The 20,729-nt window shown below is 40.0% G+C and overlaps 2 protein-coding genes and 1 long non-coding RNA gene across 9 annotated transcripts; 2 read left to right on the top strand and 1 right to left on the bottom strand.

Moving 5' to 3' along the window:
- The first annotated feature begins 82 nt into the window (after window positions 1-82).
- LOC129601933 (uncharacterized) lies at window positions 83-2,460 on the top strand. Of its 2 annotated transcripts, XR_008692307.1 has the most exons (5): window positions 83-436; window positions 860-935; window positions 1,181-1,315; window positions 1,471-1,592; window positions 2,100-2,460. It is a non-coding gene; the product is annotated as an uncharacterized LOC129601933 (long non-coding RNA). The 2 variants fall into 2 exon arrangements; XR_008692306.1 differs by having other exon boundaries at window positions 1,471-2,460.
- A 1,318-nt stretch (window positions 2,461-3,778) lies between these two features.
- LOC129601934 (putative ATP-dependent RNA helicase Pl10) lies at window positions 3,779-12,858 on the top strand. Of its 6 annotated transcripts, none has more exons than XM_055500873.1 (12): window positions 3,779-3,820; window positions 6,897-7,014; window positions 7,076-7,152; window positions 7,242-7,628; window positions 8,971-9,431; window positions 9,913-10,012; window positions 10,179-10,243; window positions 10,317-10,390; window positions 10,523-10,602; window positions 10,664-10,711; window positions 10,951-11,103; window positions 11,643-12,858. In XM_055500873.1, exons 5-12 carry the CDS (start codon window positions 9,229-9,231, stop codon window positions 12,075-12,077), a joined length of 1,158 nt encoding a protein of 385 aa, XP_055356848.1. In that variant the 5' UTR covers window positions 3,779-3,820; window positions 6,897-7,014; window positions 7,076-7,152; window positions 7,242-7,628; window positions 8,971-9,228; the 3' UTR covers window positions 12,078-12,858. The 6 variants fall into 6 exon arrangements, 3 of the variants coding, with proteins under 3 accessions (XP_055356848.1, XP_055356851.1, XP_055356850.1); XR_008692310.1 differs by lacking the exon at window positions 3,779-3,820 and having other exon boundaries at window positions 6,850-7,014; window positions 11,643-12,375; window positions 12,442-12,858; XR_008692309.1 differs by lacking the exon at window positions 3,779-3,820 and having other exon boundaries at window positions 6,851-7,014; window positions 11,643-12,155; window positions 12,223-12,858.
- Window positions 12,859-14,755: 1,897 nt separating this feature from the next.
- On the bottom strand, window positions 14,756-19,733 carry LOC129601930 (sulfate transporter-like). The gene is made up of 18 exons (XM_055500871.1): window positions 19,450-19,733; window positions 19,264-19,296; window positions 19,031-19,047; window positions 18,962-18,977; window positions 18,675-18,752; window positions 18,390-18,583; window positions 18,046-18,110; window positions 17,834-17,936; window positions 17,638-17,772; window positions 17,374-17,562; window positions 16,977-17,196; window positions 16,636-16,772; window positions 16,497-16,570; window positions 16,335-16,358; window positions 16,172-16,250; window positions 15,529-16,102; window positions 15,287-15,426; window positions 14,756-15,213 (listed from the first exon to the last, which is right to left on the bottom strand). The coding sequence occupies exons 1-18, from the start codon at window positions 19,673-19,675 to the stop codon at window positions 15,034-15,036; spliced, it is 2,484 nt and encodes an 827-aa protein (XP_055356846.1). The 5' UTR covers window positions 19,676-19,733; the 3' UTR covers window positions 14,756-15,033.
- Between the last annotated feature and the right edge of the window lie 996 nt (window positions 19,734-20,729).

Raw genomic sequence — 20,729 nt, 5'->3', positions numbered from 1 at the left:
TCTACTTCGCGCGCTCATCTAACTTCTGGCTCGCTGCAAATCTACTTCCGCTGCTGCCAAATTTTGCCATAACTGATAAAGGCGTAGCTCCGATCGCGCTCGTCTGCCCCCGTTGCCAACCGATAGCGCGCGGTGTATCTGGATGATGGCCAGGATGCCTGCCTATCGATCTTTTCAAATTTTACGCGGCGCTATCATTTATCCGGAGAGTGTATGTAAAAGGGAATCTGCGATTTGCCGGAGTGGAGATGTACGACGGTAAAGCCGTCAGCTGCGAAGCACACCACGAAGGGACCTACTCGTCGCACTCTTCCCTGAATAACGGCTCCTCTTTCGTCCAAAATGGCCGTCACGACGAACGGAAAGAACAAAAAATTTCACCGCGATGGATACCGTGCCCAAGAAGAGCAAGGGCCGCCCGCGCAAGGACCAAACGGTAAGAAATCAGAAATATTTCTTATTAAATTTTGTTCCGGAATATTAATTATCATGATTTTTTGAATTTTCAACGTTAATTTTGATATTATAAATTCTTTCATAATTTAATACTTATTATTCTCGATGTAACAGCAATAATACGAGTAATATCGAAAAGAGTAATATAATTGCTACTACAAAAATTATATTATCGTTGGCAGTCGTTATGATGGTGCCTGTGTTCGATACTTAATGAATAATTATCGCTTCGCTATATCTTCAGTATTTCTACTGTGCATAAGGATGGAAATGCATCCCATTGAACAGCTAAATAATTATTTAAATTTTGATTCATAAATGGGTGTATCTGGAAGTTTGCCTGACGGATTTCGTGGAGTGCCAATTTTGCATTTATTTGTATCATTTTTACTCGTTTTCGTAGGCTGTGAAAAAAGTCGTGGATGAAAATACTCGCCAAGGGATTGCGAGCGGAAAGAGTTGCAAGAGTCAACCTAACGGTAAATGCAGGAAAACTGAATTATTTTAAATGGGAAAGACTGCTTTTGCGGAAAAAAATCATGGAAAAAAAATCTGGGAAAAAATTAACCGTGAAACGATAAACCGGGATTAATTCTGCTATATTGTTTTCGGTTTTGTGACTTTTGTCATTAATAAGAAAACTAATATTTGAACTGACAAATCAGCGTCTTAGGAATTGAAAGAAAATTATGCTGATTATGTATTTCGCTGCGGAAAATCGTAGAAAGCCGGGAATGCAGGGAAACAGGATGGGAAGCGCGTGGAATCCAAAACGGCGCAGGCGGTCCGTAAAGTGAAATCGCACTGTCGAGCTGAAACGGTGCAGCCTGCACAGGCGAAGGATGCCATCAAGAAAAAGGTATTCATCCAAAATACGGGGCAGTATCTGCTTAAAAAATACAGTATGCATTTATATAAAATAATCAGACATTAATTTTTCTTTATTTTTGCGGTATACTGGATAAATAAAATACCACCATAGAACTGAATATTGAAGCATGTTTTTCCCGTTAGTGCGCGCCGATACGCCGATTCCGGAAGTCCGCGGTACTGTCAAGGAAAGCCATCCGGCGACGAAAAAAGCGGAGAAGCAGCCACCGGAAATCAACCACCAGGATGTGACGAAGGAGCGGAAGGTGGGCGTTAACTTTCTGTTTTGTCGCTAATACAGCGCGCATAGTAGTTGCAGTATTTAAAAAAAAGTTAAAAAATTGTATACTTTATTGAGGTTCGTATTGGACAATGTAATACAAGAATATCAATTAACAAAAACCATAACATCATTTCCGTTCCGCAGTATTTTGGTTAGTAATGTAGTACGTAGTCGTACCGATACAATTGACGTACAAGCGCCGGTTCAGTACAGCGAAATACAGTACACAAATTTGCGTGTTACGCCAAACGTAGTGTAGTGGCAATCGCTATAGCGCAGACTTCGCGCTAATTATGTGCTATCTGTACCTTTACGACAGAAATTACCGGACAGGCTTGTACATGTTTATTTCTAGGCTTACGTTTTATTTGAATGTATGTACCGCACGTGAGTCGGTTTGATGAAATGTTTTTTTGACAATTGGAATCGTGTTATGAGGAATGTTAATTTTGACGCTTTTTGCGATAATAATTGTGTCTGGTTTTGTAAGAAAAACCGGATCGTGCACACCGTCCGATAAAGACCAAAAACGACCGGAAAACTGTTGAATCTCCCGCAAAGTCGCACTGCCTGGTGGAGCAGACGACTGATGACGCTGTGGATATCAATTTGGTCTCTTCCGGTCAGTACAGCGTTTGTTCAACGAATTCGATATGTGTTGCGTTTCGGGTTGTTTTTCTGTTATTTACTCATGTTTATTCACCGTCTTTTTTGGATTACCGCTTGTTTGTTTTTTTCTGGTCGCTGAATTGACTGGGAGGTGTGAACGGCTTTTTTTTTACGTTAAACGAATGTGTATTGTATTATCTTTCCGCGATGCCTGGAAAAAAAATAAAATAATTGGTCTGTTATCAGTGTTATGTGAATGAGGGCTTATCGGCGCGCGTTACGATCGCAGAAAAAACCTTATGTAGATATTTTGCTAATTTTATTTAGCAGTTTTGTAATTATAATGTGGTATGGTTTTTTTTACTTATTTTTGTAATTTTATCTACTGATTTATCTTTTAGTGATTTTATTATTTTTCACCGGTTGTGTTATACGACGGCTGACGCAGGAAAAAAATGTTAAAAAATGTTTTAGTTGAATGACGACTGCCGGTGCGCTACGACCGCAAAAAGAATCTAATTTTTCATTATTAGTTCGCACTGTTATTTTATTACAGTACCGATGTGTATTATGCAATGGATAATGCGGGAAAAAATACAAAAAATTTACCTATGAAATGACGGTTATTTTTGGCCGTAATCGCGAAACAAAAAACTTAAATCTATTTTTCTTCGTAATGTCTGGCGTTAGTCAGACCGGAAGTAGTGCGTAAAGCATATAGTAGTGTATACTCCAACTGGAGGGCTTACCTCATGCTTTAGCATACCTTACCTTATAGAGCTATATACCATACCATATACCATACCATACCATACCTTAGAGGGCTTACCTCAGCATGAGGTATACTCCAACTGAAACTGATGGGAACGCCCCTACTGGAGCAACTGGAGGCCCGAACTGACGAATTGAACCTGTTCATTTCATCAATTTGACTGGAGCTCCGCCCCTCCAGTTGGAGTATACACTACTATATGCTTTACGCACTACTTCCGGTCTGACTAACGCCAGACATTACGAAGAAAAATAGATTTAAGTTTTTGTTTCGCGATTACGGCCAAAAATAACCGTCATTTCATAGGTAAATTTTTTGTATTTTTCCCGCATTATCCATTGCATAATACACATCGGTACTGTAATAAAATAACAGTGCGAACTAATAATGAAAAATTAGATTCTTTTTGCGGTCGTAGCGCACCGGCAGTCGTCATTCAACTAAAACATTTTTTAACATTTTTTTATTAGTGCATTATATAACAACTCGCCAGTTCTCGCAACAGTTTACAACGAGGAGCGGCTCACTTTCCGCCGCGTTGTAATGGTAACCACTTGCAGCAATGCAGGAGAAATACAAGCGCAGCCGGTTAAGTCCCGGTTAGTGACCGCAAACGTTCGATGAACTCGGCTCGGAGCCGACCCAGACTCGGTAAAGCGACTGCAGTGAATGGATTATGGTTCTCAATGCATCCAGACTCACCGCCCGAGACACTGTGACTGGCCGTGACTCGACCACGCACTCGCCTAAAATCCGCGTGGTGGCAAACGGCACGCAGCACGGCTGCAGACTGAGATGCAACATTTGCAACATTTGCGATGATCAGCGCAGTTTTCTAGGCGTTTCCACACGCGTGCCTGTGCTCTGATCCGATCCTGCTGGAGGGTTGGGATCTGAGTTATTCACCTAATTCGGTTCATTTTGTGCACTTAACGTCTCGTGCTTAGTACAGCAATTACACGTCCACTCTCGCATGAAATCCATTGGAAACTGTCGCTGTGCAAAGTCTAAGTTTGATCAAACAAGGTAAAATTAAAGTTTTTTATTTCGGACCTCAACAAGTGAAAATCATCGCCGACTACCTATAATCAATTTTTAAATTGCAATCGTAAATGCGCATTTTCAAATTGGTTCTTATCCAAGTGTGAGGAACCTTGATGTGTACAGCGCAACTTATCCACTCATCCACAAATCTGCATTCTCTGTTGCACTACTTCTTATGAATGTTCATGAATGTTTATTTTATCCCAGCTGTGCTATCATTTTTCACCTGAAAAGAAATTTAAACAAAGCAACCAGGCGTACGATGTATCAGCGTACAGTATTTAAGCAAGTTCAGCCACGCAATGAAATTTTTCTCTGTCGGTTTTTTTCCAAACTTATTAAACGGATATTGCAAATCGCGCCCGCAAAGAATAAGAAGACCGGAAATTACAAAAGAAGCTTGAAAACCCGAATTTACCTTACAACCTACAGTCAAGTAAAATTTTTAACGACACTAACATGTGCACTCGGGTTAAGACTTCGATTTGAACTAACATGATTACGAAGGTTTATAATCAGTTATAACCTAAGAACAGCACTCTGATTAAGGCTCTTGTTAAAATTGTGGGAAGCAGATGCTCAGCTTAACAATCGTTTTGCTTGGCTTTAACAATTCCCCATTCGACAAACTGACTTCAGATTTTTTCGGCAAATTTTCTGCAGAAATATTACTCAAGTAAATTTTCGCAGCGAAAACGTTTTCATCTTTATCTTTGCTATTTAAAAAGACTAAACTTAACGCTTTCAGTTAAAATTTTTTCAGTAGTATCTACGCAAGGGATAGCCGCATGATGTACGTACATTTCGGCATAAGGACATATCGACATAAGACACTTTACTATAAATTCATTTTAGCATAGCGAAATCTTGGCACGCGGCTATTTCAGCTTCAAATCTAAGAAATCCAAATTTTAAAATCACTTGAGAAGTTAGAAAACGTATGCAATCTAAAAAAATATATTAAACTAAAGCAAGCCGAAAAAGCCAACAAGCTTATAAAAATCAAAAAAAAAATATTAGAGAAAAGCAAGAAATATGCAAAAAAAACAGGGAAGCACAAGACAACATGAAACAACACATTCAAATGTGATTATTCAACTGAAGCGTACACAGAAAACGTTTGCACTACAGTAACATGCCGAAATGTCTGTGTGACGAGTCGGCGAAATGTTTTATGGCCAATTTTTTTCATGCCAAAGTTTCCAACTAAAAATTACTCTTTATAAAACATTTCGCAAAAACTATTTTTGTGTAGCGCAACATTAATTAGTCCAGAAGCTAAAAATTCACTTATTAAATGTATATTTGTTGTAAAGATAAAAATCTGTTAGCTTTAGCAAAAGTCTTAACCCGAGTGCTAATGTTAGTTTTGATCTGAGTATGAACCCGAGTGGTGATGCTAGTTCAAAGCAGAATCTTAACACGAGAGCTCAAAAAAGTGTTGATAAAAGTTTCAAGCCAGCGGAATACTTGCGTATAACGTTCTAAAAAACTTTTCACATAAATTTCATCAAATTCGAAAAGGCTCGCTATTCGGCAGCGTATACAAAAGATAGCGTAGCCCGCAAACGTTTTTGTCACTTCCAAAAACAGTTAAAACAAAAAACTTACATAATTATTTGCAAATAATTAACTCAAAAATTTGGTATGCTGCAATAACTTTTTAATCAGCCTTTTTTTTTAACTGGTTTCTCAACCGACATTTATCTGTTAGATCTGAGCAAATCCAATGATTCCAGACAGCAGATTTCCGCAGACGTACAGGATAAAAAATTGTTTTGATAATTGTCGAGCCAAAGTCAAATGTGCAAACAATACCAAAGACTTCTTAGGTTAAAATCTTTAAATTAATAATGTCGTATTTCTGCTTGGAATTACACCATTCTTAATTTGTAGCACTCTTTTGGTTTGTCAAAAAAACAACTAATACAAAATAAATAATATATAACACTCGTACATTTTCTTTAATTCTTTAACTGGAATAAGCTCTGTTATGATACATTACTTCTGTTATAATGCCTTTCTAGCTGAACACATTTCGCATCTGAACATGAAAAATAAATTTAATTAGTTTTATAATATTTTGTGGACGGTGGAACTTTTGGGTTTTTGGTAGCAGTAGTCAGAGTTCGCAAATATCAAGTTATCTCAAGTTTGAAAACCAGAGTACAAATGTTAGTTTTAATCAAAGTATTATCATAAGTGCTGATCGTAGTTTTCAGCATAGTCATAACCCGAGTTTTCATCTTAGTTCTGTCAAAAGTTTCTGCTGACAAAAAGAATATTATTTTTGAACCGCGTTATTATGCTGAAAATTTTAGAGCTATTTGCTAGCGTGTTTGGCAAGCGGGAGAACATTACAAATGGACTGTGGTGGGCCTTATCATCTTGATTTCACTAACTATGCTGCTGTAGGAGTATCATAATACGCCTTTCCAGTAATATGTTCAGCAATATATTCCTTAATTAGTTTTCAGCAAAGCATTACAAAAAACTACGAAACATTATGGCTCGAGATCCACAAGCTACTTGTTTAAATGTTGCTGATCCTTCACACGGAACTCATAATTACTATATTTTTGCAGGTGCCAGTATTTTATATTATCTTATAGTCTTTACATGGTAAATTTTATCAATAAAAGGAACATTGTGATAACTTGGATGGCTTTTTTAAAACATTTATTATCTGAGTGCGGAAAACGGATGCCACACACGCTAAGAAACCACAAATTCCAATGGATGTCGAGACGTGTAACGCTGTAAACACTGCTACTGAGCGCGAGACGCTAAGTGCATATAATGAACCGAATTAAGTGAATAACACAGATCCCAGCCCTCCAGCAGGATTGGATCAGAGCACAGACACGCGTGTCGATCCACGGATAAACGGTCTATAATTCTATTTCCTTGTTTCCTTGGTTATCTTCGGGATTTTGTCCTTATTATTCCATTTATTAACCCAGATACTCTCTTTAATCTTGTAAGCACACCTTTTTCCCAGTCCCGCAGCAGCAGGAACTAAATCCACCGTTTGCTTGTAGAGAGCTTGTGGCGTCGTTGAAGCAGAGACCTTGACACGAGTTTCCCGCATCTCAGTCATTTTCACATCTCCTTTTCGGTGTGTAGCCATTGCCAACCGTCCACCCCTTGATACAAAAATATTCTCCGATCATTCCTGTAAATAAATAACCCAGTTTTGTCCCGTAGGTGTGTGCTATGAGTAATTGGCGTCGCGATCCCAATGCATCGGGTGCTTCCGCGTTCCCCGCTGAAGCCACGTCCGATGCCTCGTCCACGGTGTCACCGGCCGCTCTGACGGCCGCCCAACAGCAGCAGCAGTCGCTCCTCCATCAGCAGCAGCAGCAGTACCTACAGCAGGCCGCCGCGGGGGTGGTGGACGGGGCCAATAAGTATGTTCCGCCGCACATGCGCCAGATGCAGCAGATGCCTCTGCAGCAGGCTCCTGGGGCCTTTCCGCCCCTCGGGGGCTATGCCGCCGACGGGTATGGGGCGGCGCAGGCCGTCAACGGTGCCATGATGCCGGGGATGGTGCAGGGCGCCGCGCCGGGGATGATGTTCTATCCCGGAATGCAGGTGGGTGGATTTTGGCAATTTTTAAATGATTTTTCATTGAATTTTCGTTCGGGAATTATCAATTTCTCTGCTCACACTGAAAACCTTGTCGTTGATTGTGGTCTAATGTTTGTGTACGGTATTTGAAAAATTCAAAGTGAGCGTAATTCTGAAATTTACCAAATACATGCTATCCCCCTGATGCTGGATTTGTTTTATTGGAATAATGGAATTGTTGAATTTTCCAGTTTCGTGTTGAAGTTGAAAGCCTTATCTCTCACTATGACATGTGATGTAATGTTGTTTAAATTTTTTTATAAATGTCTAATAATTGATTTTCTAAATTTACCAATATCGGACCAGAGAATTTTGCAGGTCGGTGGCTGAAGTGGGAGGGCGATTAATTTTTAGAAAACTGATTTTTTAATTTGATTAACCTGTTTACTTGACGTTGTAGCGTGGGATATGTTTCTCTAAACAGTTTTGGGAATTTATAGGAGCTGAATTTCTAAGATTTACCTTTATCAAACCTGAGAATTTTAACTCTAGCAATTGAATACGGTAGAAGCAAGCCATTTTTTCTGAAATGAATTTTCAATTTAATTAGTTTTCTCAGCGTTGGTGTACTGTATTTCTTACATTTATTCCTACGGTAATTTGTATGGTCTTTCAAAAAGCTCTCGTTTGTTGTAAATTAGAATCCAGATGAGTCGAAGTGTGGCCGATTTTGCTGGGAAAGATCTTTATAGATAATGTTTGTTTCTTAGAAATTTTAAAGGTCGATGGCGGTTTCAGTGTGCGGAAAAATAATCCTCAGTAAAGCTGTTATGCGCGATTAAAAACTGGAGCGAATCAGGCGTGATATTAGCGTTTAAAACTTTTAAGTGATTATTTTTGAAAACCAAGAAGATTAATACGAAATATTCTAGATTTATGAAGGCTGTATTTTATAAAATCTTTTCCTTACAAAATAATGAAGAAAGGCGTGAGATATTTGTAGAAACCTTTGGGTGTTTTTTACAAGCACAAAAATTCTGATTCAGTCAGTCAAGACTTTTCAAACTCGACTACTAACGAGCTACGTACGAGTATAAAAATTTAATATTATCCAGGTTTATTTTCTTGAATACTCCAAATATCCTTCGTTATATTGTGGTTGCAAGCGAGATATTATCAGGAATATTATCCTCTACTCAGTAGAGTTATTATTAAAAACAGGCTTCTACAGAAAAAAAGCAGCGGGAATTTTCTACGCCTGTTGAGTCGACGAAAATGCGTTTAAATTTGGTCTTTTAATTTTGTTGTGATTATTGGTCGACGAAATCAATGGGAAACTACAGCGCGGTGCGTTTGTCTTTGGCAGAACGCCTATCTGGCGCAGGGCGCGGCCACCGCGCGTACACGCGTACAGCCAGCCCTCCCAAGCGCAAATGTACCAGCAGCCGCAGCGTCCCGGCGGCGCCGTGGATGCCCAGCAACAGCAGCAGCGCCATTTCAACAACGCCGCCGCGGGCTACACGGCCACCAGCACCGACGTCCGGGGGGCGGGCGGCGGATACGGCCAGCAGCAGCAGATGCAACAGCAGCCGTATAACAACAACATGGCCTCGGGCAGCGCGGCATGCAGCATTCGGGCAGCACCGGCAGTTTCAATAACTTTGGCAACCGGAACAACTATCAGAATAATAACTACGGCCGGAATGATGGGTACGGGGATCGGGGCGGCGGCTATGGCGGGAATAATCAGCGGTACGGGCGCAATGCGCAGGATTTCACGCCGGAAGAGTGGAATTCGGCGCTGCCGCGCGATCCCGGTCTGGAAGGGTACGTGCAGGTGTTTCCAGATTTTTTGTAGGATGTTCATTATTTTGTTTTCCGTTTGTACGATTTTTTCTGCACTTTTTTTATTTTCAAATTAATGTTCTCAAAATACGTGTGCATAAACCATTATTTTTTAATTGCATGGCAAAAAGCAGGTAAACTGCAATAATGGCATCCAAATATGTATGAACCGTTTGTTTGTAAAGAAGAAATGAGCTGCATAAATCAAAGCGTTTAATTACTGGAAGACTGCACGAATAAATTAATTACAATTTGGTTAAACAACTTAAAACTGAAATTTAATAGACGGACTTTTCAGTAATCATAGCTTTTTTGACGCTGATAGTATCGTAGTGCAGTGGAGCTGACCATTTTGGTTACCATGTTGCGTGTGGCTTATTTATCAAATTTACTGAAAATCGAGGAGAGACGTTTGTTTTTCGCGGTAGGTTGAATTGTTAGAAAAATTATTGTGCTTTTCCAGGACGTTGTTCCAGAAAGTCAATACGGGCATCAACTTCGACAAGTATGAGGATATTGAAGTGGAAGTCAGCGGGCGGGATGCACCGGCACCCATTCAATCGGTATGAAAATGGTCAGAATAAGCGTCTCCTATTTTTTTCTATAAATTTAATTCTGAGTGTAGAATATTTTCTCAATTTTTGCTGGTGAATTTCTCAATATTTTGCGAATTTGTTTTCAGTTTGTGCAATTTGAATATCAACGTTGATATGTGTTTTCGGGTTGTAGAGCTTTAACGATGTCAGTCTGCATGCCATTATCCGGCAGAATGTGGAGTTGGCCGATTACAGTCGGTAAGAAATTTATCAGGAATTTTTTCTACGCTGAAACCAATTTAATTTTGCGTTTTCTGATGATTTTTTTCAGACCGACCCCGGTGCAGCGTTATGCGATCCCCATCGTGTTGAACGGTCGCGATCTGATGGCCTGCGCTCAAACAGGTAAATTGCGGGTGGTTTTTTGTGCGACTTGTCATCGGGGATTTTGCTACGGATTTATTTTTAATTGTTGAAGAATTTATTTCTGTTTATCAGCGTTTTTTGTTCGATTTCTATGGTTATTTAATTGTGTAGGTTCTGGCAAAACGGCGGCGTTTTTGGTTCCGATCCTCTCGCAGATGTTGACCGGTGGCCCGCCACAAATCCACATGACGGTAAGCATTTTTTTGCGATTTAATGGAAAAATAAAAAATATGTAAAAAATGATATTTTCAGTTTTACAATAAATTTTGGAGAATTTTTAATGGCGCACAGAATCTTTCGGTGAGTTACGCAATAATTGTCATGTGATTGTGCCGGACAAAACTGTGCCAGATGAAAAGTGATCAAGAGAAGAACGCTAGCTCGTGGCACTGGTGTTTTTAGTGTTGGCGAGTCAGTAGTCTTCTGTACAAAATTATAAATCGATTTTTCGGAATTATTGTGAAAATGAAAGGAATTAATGTGTGTTTTAGTAATTAGTTTGGAGGAATTAATTGACGGTTATTTTTGTAATTTTACAGCAGCAGCGCCGGCGTGTACAGTATCCGTTGGCGGTGATTCTGGCGCCCACCCGCGAACTGGCCATCCAGATCTACGATGAATCGCAGAAGTTCGCCTATCGCACGCGCATCCGTTCGGTGGTGGTTTACGGCGATGCGGATATTGGACAGCAGGTGAGGAACGCCGAATGGCATTGAACACGTTTTACGTTGTTCACATTTTACGTTTGTAATAATTTATTCCTTGCACAGTTCGTGTTGAATGTGGATTTTTAGTGTTAGTAGTTTTTCGCAGACTTCTTTACGTTGAATTTATTATTTGGTCTGCTTTATTTTACGCCTGAGTTGTAATTCATTTGCTCTTTCTCCAATTTATTCACGTTTTATTTATTTGCGGCTGTTCTGATTTATTATTACGTTGATTTGTTCTTTAAAACTGACCTATGTGGTCTGTTTATTTTATTTCGCAGCGAATATTAATTGACATTTTTTCCTAATTTTCTCTTTTAATTGTTCATTCTGGCAGTTAGTATTATTTACGCTGATTTTCACCCGTTTATTCGCTAGCATTGATTTGCTTCCCGGTTACTGTTTATTCGGATTCACTGGAATTGTCGTGATTTTTTTCACGATTTAAATGCCCATAATTATGATAATAACCCTAATAATTGACAACAGCATAGTTGATGGTGGTGGCGTTTTTCTTCCGGCAGATTCGGGATCTGGAGAAGGGCTGCCACATGATCGTGGCCACGCCGGGCCGTCTGAATGACATGGTGGAGCGCGGCAAGGTGTCGCTGGACTATGTGCGCTACCTGGTGCTGGACGAGGCCGATCGCATGCTGGATATGGGCTTTGAACCGCAGATCCGCAATCTGGTACAGGAGAACGGCATGCCGCAGCCGTCCCACCGCCAGACCCTCATGTTCTCCGCCACCTTCCCCAAGGAGATCCAGATCCTGGCCAATGACTTCCGTCCCTCAGGCCCCCTACTGCCCGCCACCAGTAGGAATAGCGGCTACGGACGTGGAAAGCGGCGCCTTGCCTGGGACTTTGGCAACAGCGCCGACGCAGGCGGAAGAGAACGCTGGTCGCGCCGAGAAATACCAAATGCCAAATGTAAAGGCCATATCGCAGGTGGTGAATAAGCGTTCCCACGGTGGATGGGATGGAGATGGATTTGATGTGGCACCAAGTGTTGAATCAATCAAACGCTTAAAACCGGGGTAAGGAGCTAAGATGCTATTTTATTTTGTCATGATCGTCTGGTTAGTCCTGCGCAGTTTCTTGCAGTCATCTTCATCTGTCTTACGGTCACTCCTCAGCTACGATCTGGAATCCATCGACGATCATCCCATAATCTGAGTAATCGTGCCCCGTCGCGCCGTTTCCAGCCCGTACCGTTAGGAGGTCCCGTTGATGAACCACTGGTCAATTCGTCACGTGGTAAATTGGCACGCGGTAATCCGCCGCAGTACAAAACGGGTCCAACAATCTCCGCGTTTATTGCAGGAGTACATGAACAGCTGCGACACAAATATAAAAAAACGCAAGCACCCAGCAGCAGAAAAAGTAGCCGTGACCGTACCGCTGATAGTGTACCGGCGTGGACGGATTTCTGCTTTCTTGTTTATTTCGTAGTAAATTTCTCGAACTTGCTGGATAACGACTGATTCTTCTACCGTTGAGATAAGTTGGTTAGGTACATAATAACTGTCATTTTAACAGTGCGCTGTAATATTGAATAGTACACTTAATACGCTGTTTGGATCTAGTTTTGTCACTTGTGTGTATGTGCTGTCTAACAGCAGTTTGGTTTTTTTCCCACGATGCGTAATTGTTTCTTCTTCGCTAATTTCTTTAGGAAGTAATTAATTTATTTATTTATTCGCCGGGACCTTACCAAAGGAAATTAAAGTTACAGTTTGGGGTACTTTAACAGTTTGAAACGGGTATCATCACTATCATGCTTTGGTCAGAACACAGAACGGCAGAAACTATGGTCATAGCGAACACTTAGAAACAAACCAGGTCGACAATCACAATTGTTAGCATACGTATTACACCTACCCTAGGAATTGCCGAACCAGTGTAAAAGCAATCCACCAGATATCTGGAAGAACAGACAGCCGTGGGAAAGCTCCATGCACACAACCCTTGTGTTTTTTGGACCTCATTCAAAATATCCCGAATTCTACAGTGACACGATTTTATTGACACAATTTAAGTACCCTGATTTCTCACAGTCTTCTGACTCTCTGTTTACTTTTTACAAGTAATTCATTACACTTTTTCAGATTAATTGACTCTTGTGATAATAAGCTTTTAAAACGTAGTTTTCTTGCAATCGTGAATGTGGGCACTAGGGGCACCGGCACCGGTAATAGTGCATGTTACGAGCATAATAAATCCAAACTTTCGATCTGAATTTTAATTAGGTACTCGTACTTCAACTAATTACCGGCATTTAAGTTTGCATACGATAATTATAGAAATAGTGGGCTGCATTCGATAATACAATTGCCATCACATAAATGGCATCAGTACAGCACCTTAATATCTGTATGCAGCAGTACATAACTACTAGTCTACTACTCATAGTATATACAGTTGGACAATGGCCAGACTTGCCACCAATGTAGCGTTATTGGAAAATAGACTGCTGTTTTGGACTGGCGCAGAATTGTCTGAATATGCCAAACTAGTTTGATTATCTGCAGTTGTTTGCTTCTCAAAGGTCTGGCCATCGCCACCATAGCTACTCTTAATCCCACTCTCGCTGCCTGCTTAAAAATAGATACAAAAAATAAAAAAATAATGATATATACCAACAAAACATGACGGTATCCGTTGCGGATTACTGGTGTACAGCGTGGTAGCGCCAAGTTGTACCACGCTGTATATATCCGTTACGTGACAGCCGATTGGAGAGAAAATCAAAGAAAGACTAAATAAACTGCGAGCTATAGTTTGTCAAGAGTCAATGAAAGCGCGATTTTGTTTTTGTAGTTTATCACATTTATTTCGTTATCCGAACTGTTTTCGTGCAAAGTTGCTTACTACCTTAGACAATTTTAATGCCGTGTGAAACAAATTACCTGCCGAAGTGCGAATCAGTTATTACACTGTCACTACGAATTAGTGCACCGGTGATTAAGCCTATTATTTCTTTTCCGAAAACATGCGCTGGGAATACATTGCTCCAGTCCCATCTGAACTGACCTTATAAAATGACAATCTGCTCCACCCAACGGATATATATTGGGTGTCCGCCACCCCGGGTTTCCGCGACAGCTCTCATCTCGTCCAATAAATCTTAACAAACCCGGGTGGCCGACACCCAGGTAGACAACTTTTCCATCCTTTAAAAGTAAAATAATCTACATAGTACTGTCGTAGTTTTAAAATCTACATAGTACTGTCGGGTCCCGGTTTTCAGTAGGCTGCCTCTAAAATTACCACAACCAATCGTGGCGTTACTGGTTTGAGTTTGTATTTTAAAGGCTGACTGATCTGCAAAGCATCTGTAAGTTTTATTTCTGTTATTTGTAATATGATGAATCCATCTTTTGACTTAGTCCCTCATTCAGAATCCCTGAGAGGGCACCCCACACAGGCATCCGGTCCAGTCCTATTAAAATTGTGCTTTATTCCTTTTCGTTTTGCCAAAAGACACCACAGGAAGTGCTTAATTTCAGAACCTGCTAGAAGTACATATGTTTACATCAACAATGCATACTTACAACAAAATACTGGCTGTCAGCTTCTTTGTTGCAGTACTACCTGCCTGTGTGGAACAACAATGTAATTTGCGAATGCCCAAATTGCCTGAGCACTATGAAGCCGTGACAGTTTACCGTCCAGCATGGTTTTGTAACAAAACTTATCAGAACGTTGCTCATCGCCAAAAGGGACGTAAAATTCGGCAAAATATAGTTTTTTGGTAGTTCAGTTCAATGTTCATTCATGACATATTTTCAAATGACTTTTCTACGACCTTTAAATAATGCAGTCTGCGGTATGAATATATAACAGAATCAAAAATGCAATAAGCGCAGCTTGCACATTTCCAAATTAAACTCTGTACCAAATTGCAGTTCCTTATCATTTTCGTGATGAAGCATAGGAGTTTATGGATCCATGCCGTTGGAATCCCCTGTTGACGTACTCGTAAGCAGTAGTGCTAGTTTTTCTGGATGGCGGCGCTGCTTCGTAAGCAACGCTTACTTTCCTGGATGGCGGCGCTGCTTCGTCAGTAGTGACGTGCATTAACTTATTGTGAATCTGAAAATATAGTACAGTTCATTAGGTAAGTTAGCAATTTCAAAGTAATGGGTAATGGCAGACTTCGATTTACATTCATGGCAGCGCTATTGCTTCCGGCACGACGCTGAACATTGAGTGCATACAATACTGCGTCGTGTAAGGTCACGAATAACTGATGCGGCTTAATGTACTCGTCAGCTTTGCATAAAACGAGCATATCTCGAACCGGCTCTAAAATTAATAGAAAGATGGCTTCATCATCAAGTCACATGCAGAATGAGATTTAAAGGATAACCATGCAAAATAATATTGTATAAATATGTAGTAGTTTACTGTTTGTGCAGGCCAGCAGTAGTTCTACGTCAATCGCACTGCACTCCATTGAGCACTTCTTCAAGAATCCCACACCGGTAACATCCACAAAACACACTTCCGAACAGTCAATAATCAAGTGTTTGGTGGGAACTGTTTCCGCCATCGTCAAGGTATCGGCATCTATTTCATCGGCATGGCTTTCGTAGGTGTGCCGGACTTTATTCAGAATTTCCATGTCGATGTTGGTATGTGCAGACCGGCGTCGTCCACCGGCCAGCAGACTCAAACGTCGGATGGACGAAGTAATCGATCGGGCACCGGCGCTTTCTCGACTCAGCTTGCGTGTTCGCATGCGCCTTTCCATCGAATCTCCATCACCGTCATTTACCGAAATATTATTGGTAAATGCAAAATTATGCTTCTGCTCAGGTTCGGTTTCCTGCTTTTTTTCGTACGCTTTGGTCCCTTTGTATTTTTTAATGAGATTGTATAGATCAGCCCAGGCGTAAACGCGCCGTTTAATGTATGAAGCGTTGGCGAAGTAAATTGGTGCGTCCACGCGGACAATTTTAATTCCCAAAACTTCTACTGCCTGGAAAAGTAGTATGGCTTAACTGAAAAAACTCGGATTATAAAATAATTTATTGCATGTCAACACTACCGTCGAGTAAACATCAGTTCGCCTGTAAATGTCCGTGCCAGGAATTCGTCCAATGGGTCCAACTTTGGGTTTTTGCAGCCTTTATGAAACAAAGCATATTACATGTATTAAAAACTCAGTTCACCGATTTCTTATAATCCGTTTTGCCAGCGGTATTTCTTACCTTAACATAACCGTGGCTATCGCGCTAAAACAAGAAAAACGAGATCGAAGGAAAGTGCTATGACCAGTTCTTATACATACACATATTACGGTATTGTAGTACTCTGTACGCGTAGTTCTATGCAAGCATGCTTTATAACAGCTTTTATTATTTAACACTTGCCAACCAATTCCGACGGCAAGTCCAAGATCAACATCCAAAATTATAACTCCCAAAAACACCAGAAGGAAAATAAACTGAAAACGATTACTGATATTAGAGCGGTTTTATCGGATAACCAAAGGTCAACGCCCACATGTACCATGTCAATCCATGAAAGACTCCACAAGGTGATTAGTTCACCAATCTGGAACATCAGCTTCAATACCGATACCATTACAATGGCTCCTAGACAGGCTTTTGGTAATGGTTCCAAAAATTTTCCAAAATAAACAATCACTATAGGACAACAAAACATCCATCTTAATACCCACACAAGGGCGAGACGGTTAAAGGTTATGACTGTAACCTTTGCAATACACAAACAATCAGACCGCTCACACCCATATATGGGTCACATATATAATGGGTGTGATCACTGCCTGATTCAAGTATTTCAGGAAATTAAGAGACATTGTTGGGCTGGTATAATTGCGCATTTACCAGCGAGGACAATGGTGCACTGAACAAGGCTCACAATCTGCGTTTTGCCACCAACATCATTTTGTACAGCAGTTCTGGCGACAGAAGCACTTGAAGGAAAGCATTGAAAAAATGATCCAAATATTTTGGCCACGCCCATCGCTTTGAATTCTTGGTCTGGATCAATGGAATATCCGTGTTTGCTGGCAAACAGGAGTCCCAGGGTAATACTTATTGACAACTGGAAAGAACAGAAAGCTTGGTTGTATTAATTATAAGTACAACATTACTAATTAGACGAAACATTACTAATTAGGAGTAACACTGCGCAAACCAAACGTTTTGTACAATAGAAACAAAAGGTTACATATATGGCTTACGCATTTTGCTTTTAGTATTTTTAGATCACCGAGCTCACCGACACAACAGCTATGGCAAAGGTATCTCCAATCATCTCAGACATTTTAGAAAAATGTGGCAGCTGTGGAGATGGAAAACCTATGGGAATCTTTTTGATGATTTTAACTCCGTAATCTTTTTCCATATTCATTAAATGTGAGGCCAAGGTGCCAAAAATTACGACGAAGAGTTCCGCTGGAATCGGTACCTTAGTATAAATAAGAGTAGCAAATTAAGCACTGCTGGGACCAGAATTAGCCAACTAGCAAGAGTGCTTATTTACCTTAATTACTGACATGATTTTCCTATTGCCGTTAATAAAAAACTTGACCACAATCAGAAAAATGACTGATATAAGGCCCACCACAAATGTGGTAACGTGCGTAGATCGTATCACTTGAAAAAAGTTCGCGTAAATCTGCAATGGACAGAGTTTTTAACGCAACTATAACAATCCGACAGAGATATGTTTTTCTGACATTTATTAATTTAAACGCTCCGTAGTGGTCATGCAAGCCTGTGACGCCAAAAACGGATCCCAACTGGCTTGTGAAGACATGGAAAGCTGCACCGCATGTAAACCTACGCACCCAACATGGATCTCATAGTCAACATTCCACCTGACTGTCAGACTGTTTCTTTTGAGCATACATATTCCAGTATGCGTCATTTTTTTTAAAAATGGACATACCCTTGAACTAACTGATCGGAGAAATATACAACCAGTCCTCCAGCACCAATCAAACCGAATATTAGCTGAAATAAAAATAACAATGTGATTTAATAGGTACATACTGCTGCTTCTAACTTCTATAGAACCGTGTAATCAAAGGTCACTGCAGTCATACGCTGTTACAACCAACAAACAACAAAAACTATGTCATATTTGATAGGCTTATTACTCTTAAATATACAAAAGCTTCGTTTCTCAATTTATTAGACTAAGCATAACAATTAATACACAATGTACTTATGCTACATAACGCAATAAAAAATTTTCTAAGCTAGCTGCACGTAATACCGAATTTCACGTACTTGCCATATACCGCACAAAAACCCTGCTGCTGAGGCTATTTCAATCTGGCTCCATTCCGCAATAGTATACACCGATCCGTTATACGGCAGCTCCTTAAATTCAGGATGCGTGACATTCCCGTTGGCATCTTCCGCGAACAGTGCATGATCATGAACTATTTTGCTGGCCATGACACTGGTTACAGCGTCCGTTCCTAAGTTTTTGAGATAGAACAGGGCATTTATTCTTTTCGTTATTGCAAAGCAAGATTTTTGATAAGACAAGCGTGTGCAAACAAGTACTACCTAGTGAAAGATGGCGTGATGTTGCCATCATAAAATATACAAGGAGCGGGAAAAAGGAAACATATAGTCCAGTAACGGCTAAAACGCAGAAGTCAAATGAAACGCTGGCATTTTAACTTGAGACCAATGAAAGAGGCGACGTAACAATCGCACCATATGTAAAGACGTAAGAACATACTTAACATTAAGATATTAAAACAAAACACAGTTAAGACCAAAATGGTGAACCTCGCTACCGACGTTAATACTGTATGCCTTAAAGTACGGATTTGTTGTTTTATACGCACGCGGAGTCTTTGTAGCCTACAAAAAGGAAATTTAGAAATTATGCTTATACGTCGAAGCTGAATACTTACCATTGCATAGGCAACACCTAAAACGAAATCAAGTTACCATTAATTCAAGCACCTTCCATGGAATTCTGAAGGTTTAATAACAGGGGTTTTGACACATTTTGATAATAGCATGCAACATTTGACAAACAATTGTTGTGACAGCTACGAGATTGCAGTTTTATTTGCAGTTACCGCTTGCAGATTAGCTGCCAAATGTCACCCTAACTGTACGCGCTCCGTCAACACGTTTTTACCTTGGGGAGTATTGAGAAATCCAATAGTAATACCTGTCAATACAAAATAATAAAAATTAGTAACGGCTATGCCTTTTGTATCTATTGCTAGTTCATGAAATTTATAATCTGCTATGTATCTGGTCATCTTTTTCTAATATAAAAGCAAAATATTAATAGTTTTACTACAGCACTGTGATGTCGTACCAGCAATGACATCTGGTAAGAGGCTCGAACGCCATTCGTATTTTGGTAGCCAATCAATCACCGGTATCCAATTCGTCAGAGTCCTATACAAGCTTTTTTTTGTAATTGCATTTCCTTCTACGGTTCGATAAAAAAATTTCCGGCATTGTCGTTTAAAATCCTGCCATGGGGTTAAAGGCGCCGGTTCACATACACCATATACCGTATCGAACCTGGAACAAAACATGCCTCTGTATATCAGATAAAAGTGTTCCGACTGTTCTATGTCCTCAACTAACAAAACTTTCAACCAGCAAAACTTTCCCTATAGTAATAAACTTTTTAAGTGGATTCCGAATAAATAAGAGGGATAAAAACAAAATTTTTACGTTGACAATATAGTCACCCCTTATATACGCCTCTGTGTCGTATAGCTACCCCTTTCCACACCCCGTTTAATATAAGCACTTTTTTCTGATTTAACTGATCTAGTTTTAGACACTCATTTTATAAATAAAAACAATTTCTCGTATCATGTCACGGACCGCATCAAACCATTAGGAGAAATGTTTAACCACCCGCTCAACGATATTAATCTAGTTAAAGATCCGAATGTTATTTGTTGAAGTAGGTTTCCGCTGCGGGAAAACCGCGAATAGCTTTATACATAATTAAGCGGTTTAAGCTACAAATGCAACAAAACTTCACCGCGAGCCCTTCCTAAATTTTTCTGGGAGGCACCGGGCATGTTCAAAGCAAACACCGGAAACTATTGCCAGTCTGCAGTTATTGTACGAAACGGTCGATTAGTGGCGCGAAAAGTCATTGGGAGAAGCCGAAAAATGAATGCGTTTTATACCGTCTTCAAAAAAGTGTTATTATTCTAACAACTTATCTTTGCGATACCCGATGCTCATGGTCAGCATATGACTTGCGTATGTTTGCAAAAATGAAGATAGGACTGAAGCAAATCCCGAAGCTTTAGAGAGGCGAAAAGCATGAGTAAAATTTTATCTTATAATAACCTAATTATAAGTGAATTTTTTTAGCATTATAGAAATGATAACTAATTTATACAATTAAAAATTAGAATGGGTGCACCATGCACCCTAAGCTACAAAGTGACCCCCGGCACTTCCCTAAATCATCATAAATTACGGTAATATGTCGATATGGATAACCTGCAGCATTATTCTGCAAGTCCACAGATTTATGATAAATTGGTTCAAAATATTGCAATTAATGTTCAAAACCTTTGAGTAATAACAAGAACAGATTTTTTTATTTATATATATTAATAT

This window comes from Paramacrobiotus metropolitanus, unplaced genomic scaffold, assembly GCF_019649055.1.
Source record: "Paramacrobiotus metropolitanus isolate TYO unplaced genomic scaffold, Prichtersi_v1.0 Parri_scaffold0000301, whole genome shotgun sequence".
Taxonomy (NCBI): domain Eukaryota; kingdom Metazoa; phylum Tardigrada; class Eutardigrada; order Parachela; family Macrobiotidae; genus Paramacrobiotus; species Paramacrobiotus metropolitanus.
Note: the sequence above shows the minus strand (reverse complement) of the source record. Positions and strands in the feature narration are given on the sequence as shown.

Excerpts from the sequence above, each read along its gene's own strand:
- LOC129601930 (XM_055500871.1), bottom strand. The coding sequence starts at position 19,675 with ATGTTTTGTTCCAGGTTCGATACGGTATATGGTGTATGTGAACCGGCG. Across the intron at positions 17,773-17,833 it reads GAGCGTTTAAATTAATAAAT|ATTTACGCGAACTTTTTTCA; the intron begins GTCAGAAAAACA and ends TGTCCATTGCAG. Across the intron at positions 16,251-16,334 it reads ATAGCCACGGTTATGTTAAG|GCTGCAAAAACCCAAAGTTG; the intron begins GTAAGAAATACC and ends TGTTTCATAAAG.
- LOC129601934 (XM_055500873.1), top strand. The coding sequence starts at position 9,229 with ATGCAGCATTCGGGCAGCACCGGCAGTTTCAATAACTTTGGCAACCGG. Across the intron at positions 10,013-10,178 it reads CACCGGCACCCATTCAATCG|AGCTTTAACGATGTCAGTCT; the intron begins GTATGAAAATGG and ends TTCGGGTTGTAG. Across the intron at positions 10,391-10,522 it reads GATGGCCTGCGCTCAAACAG|GTTCTGGCAAAACGGCGGCG; the intron begins GTAAATTGCGGG and ends TTAATTGTGTAG.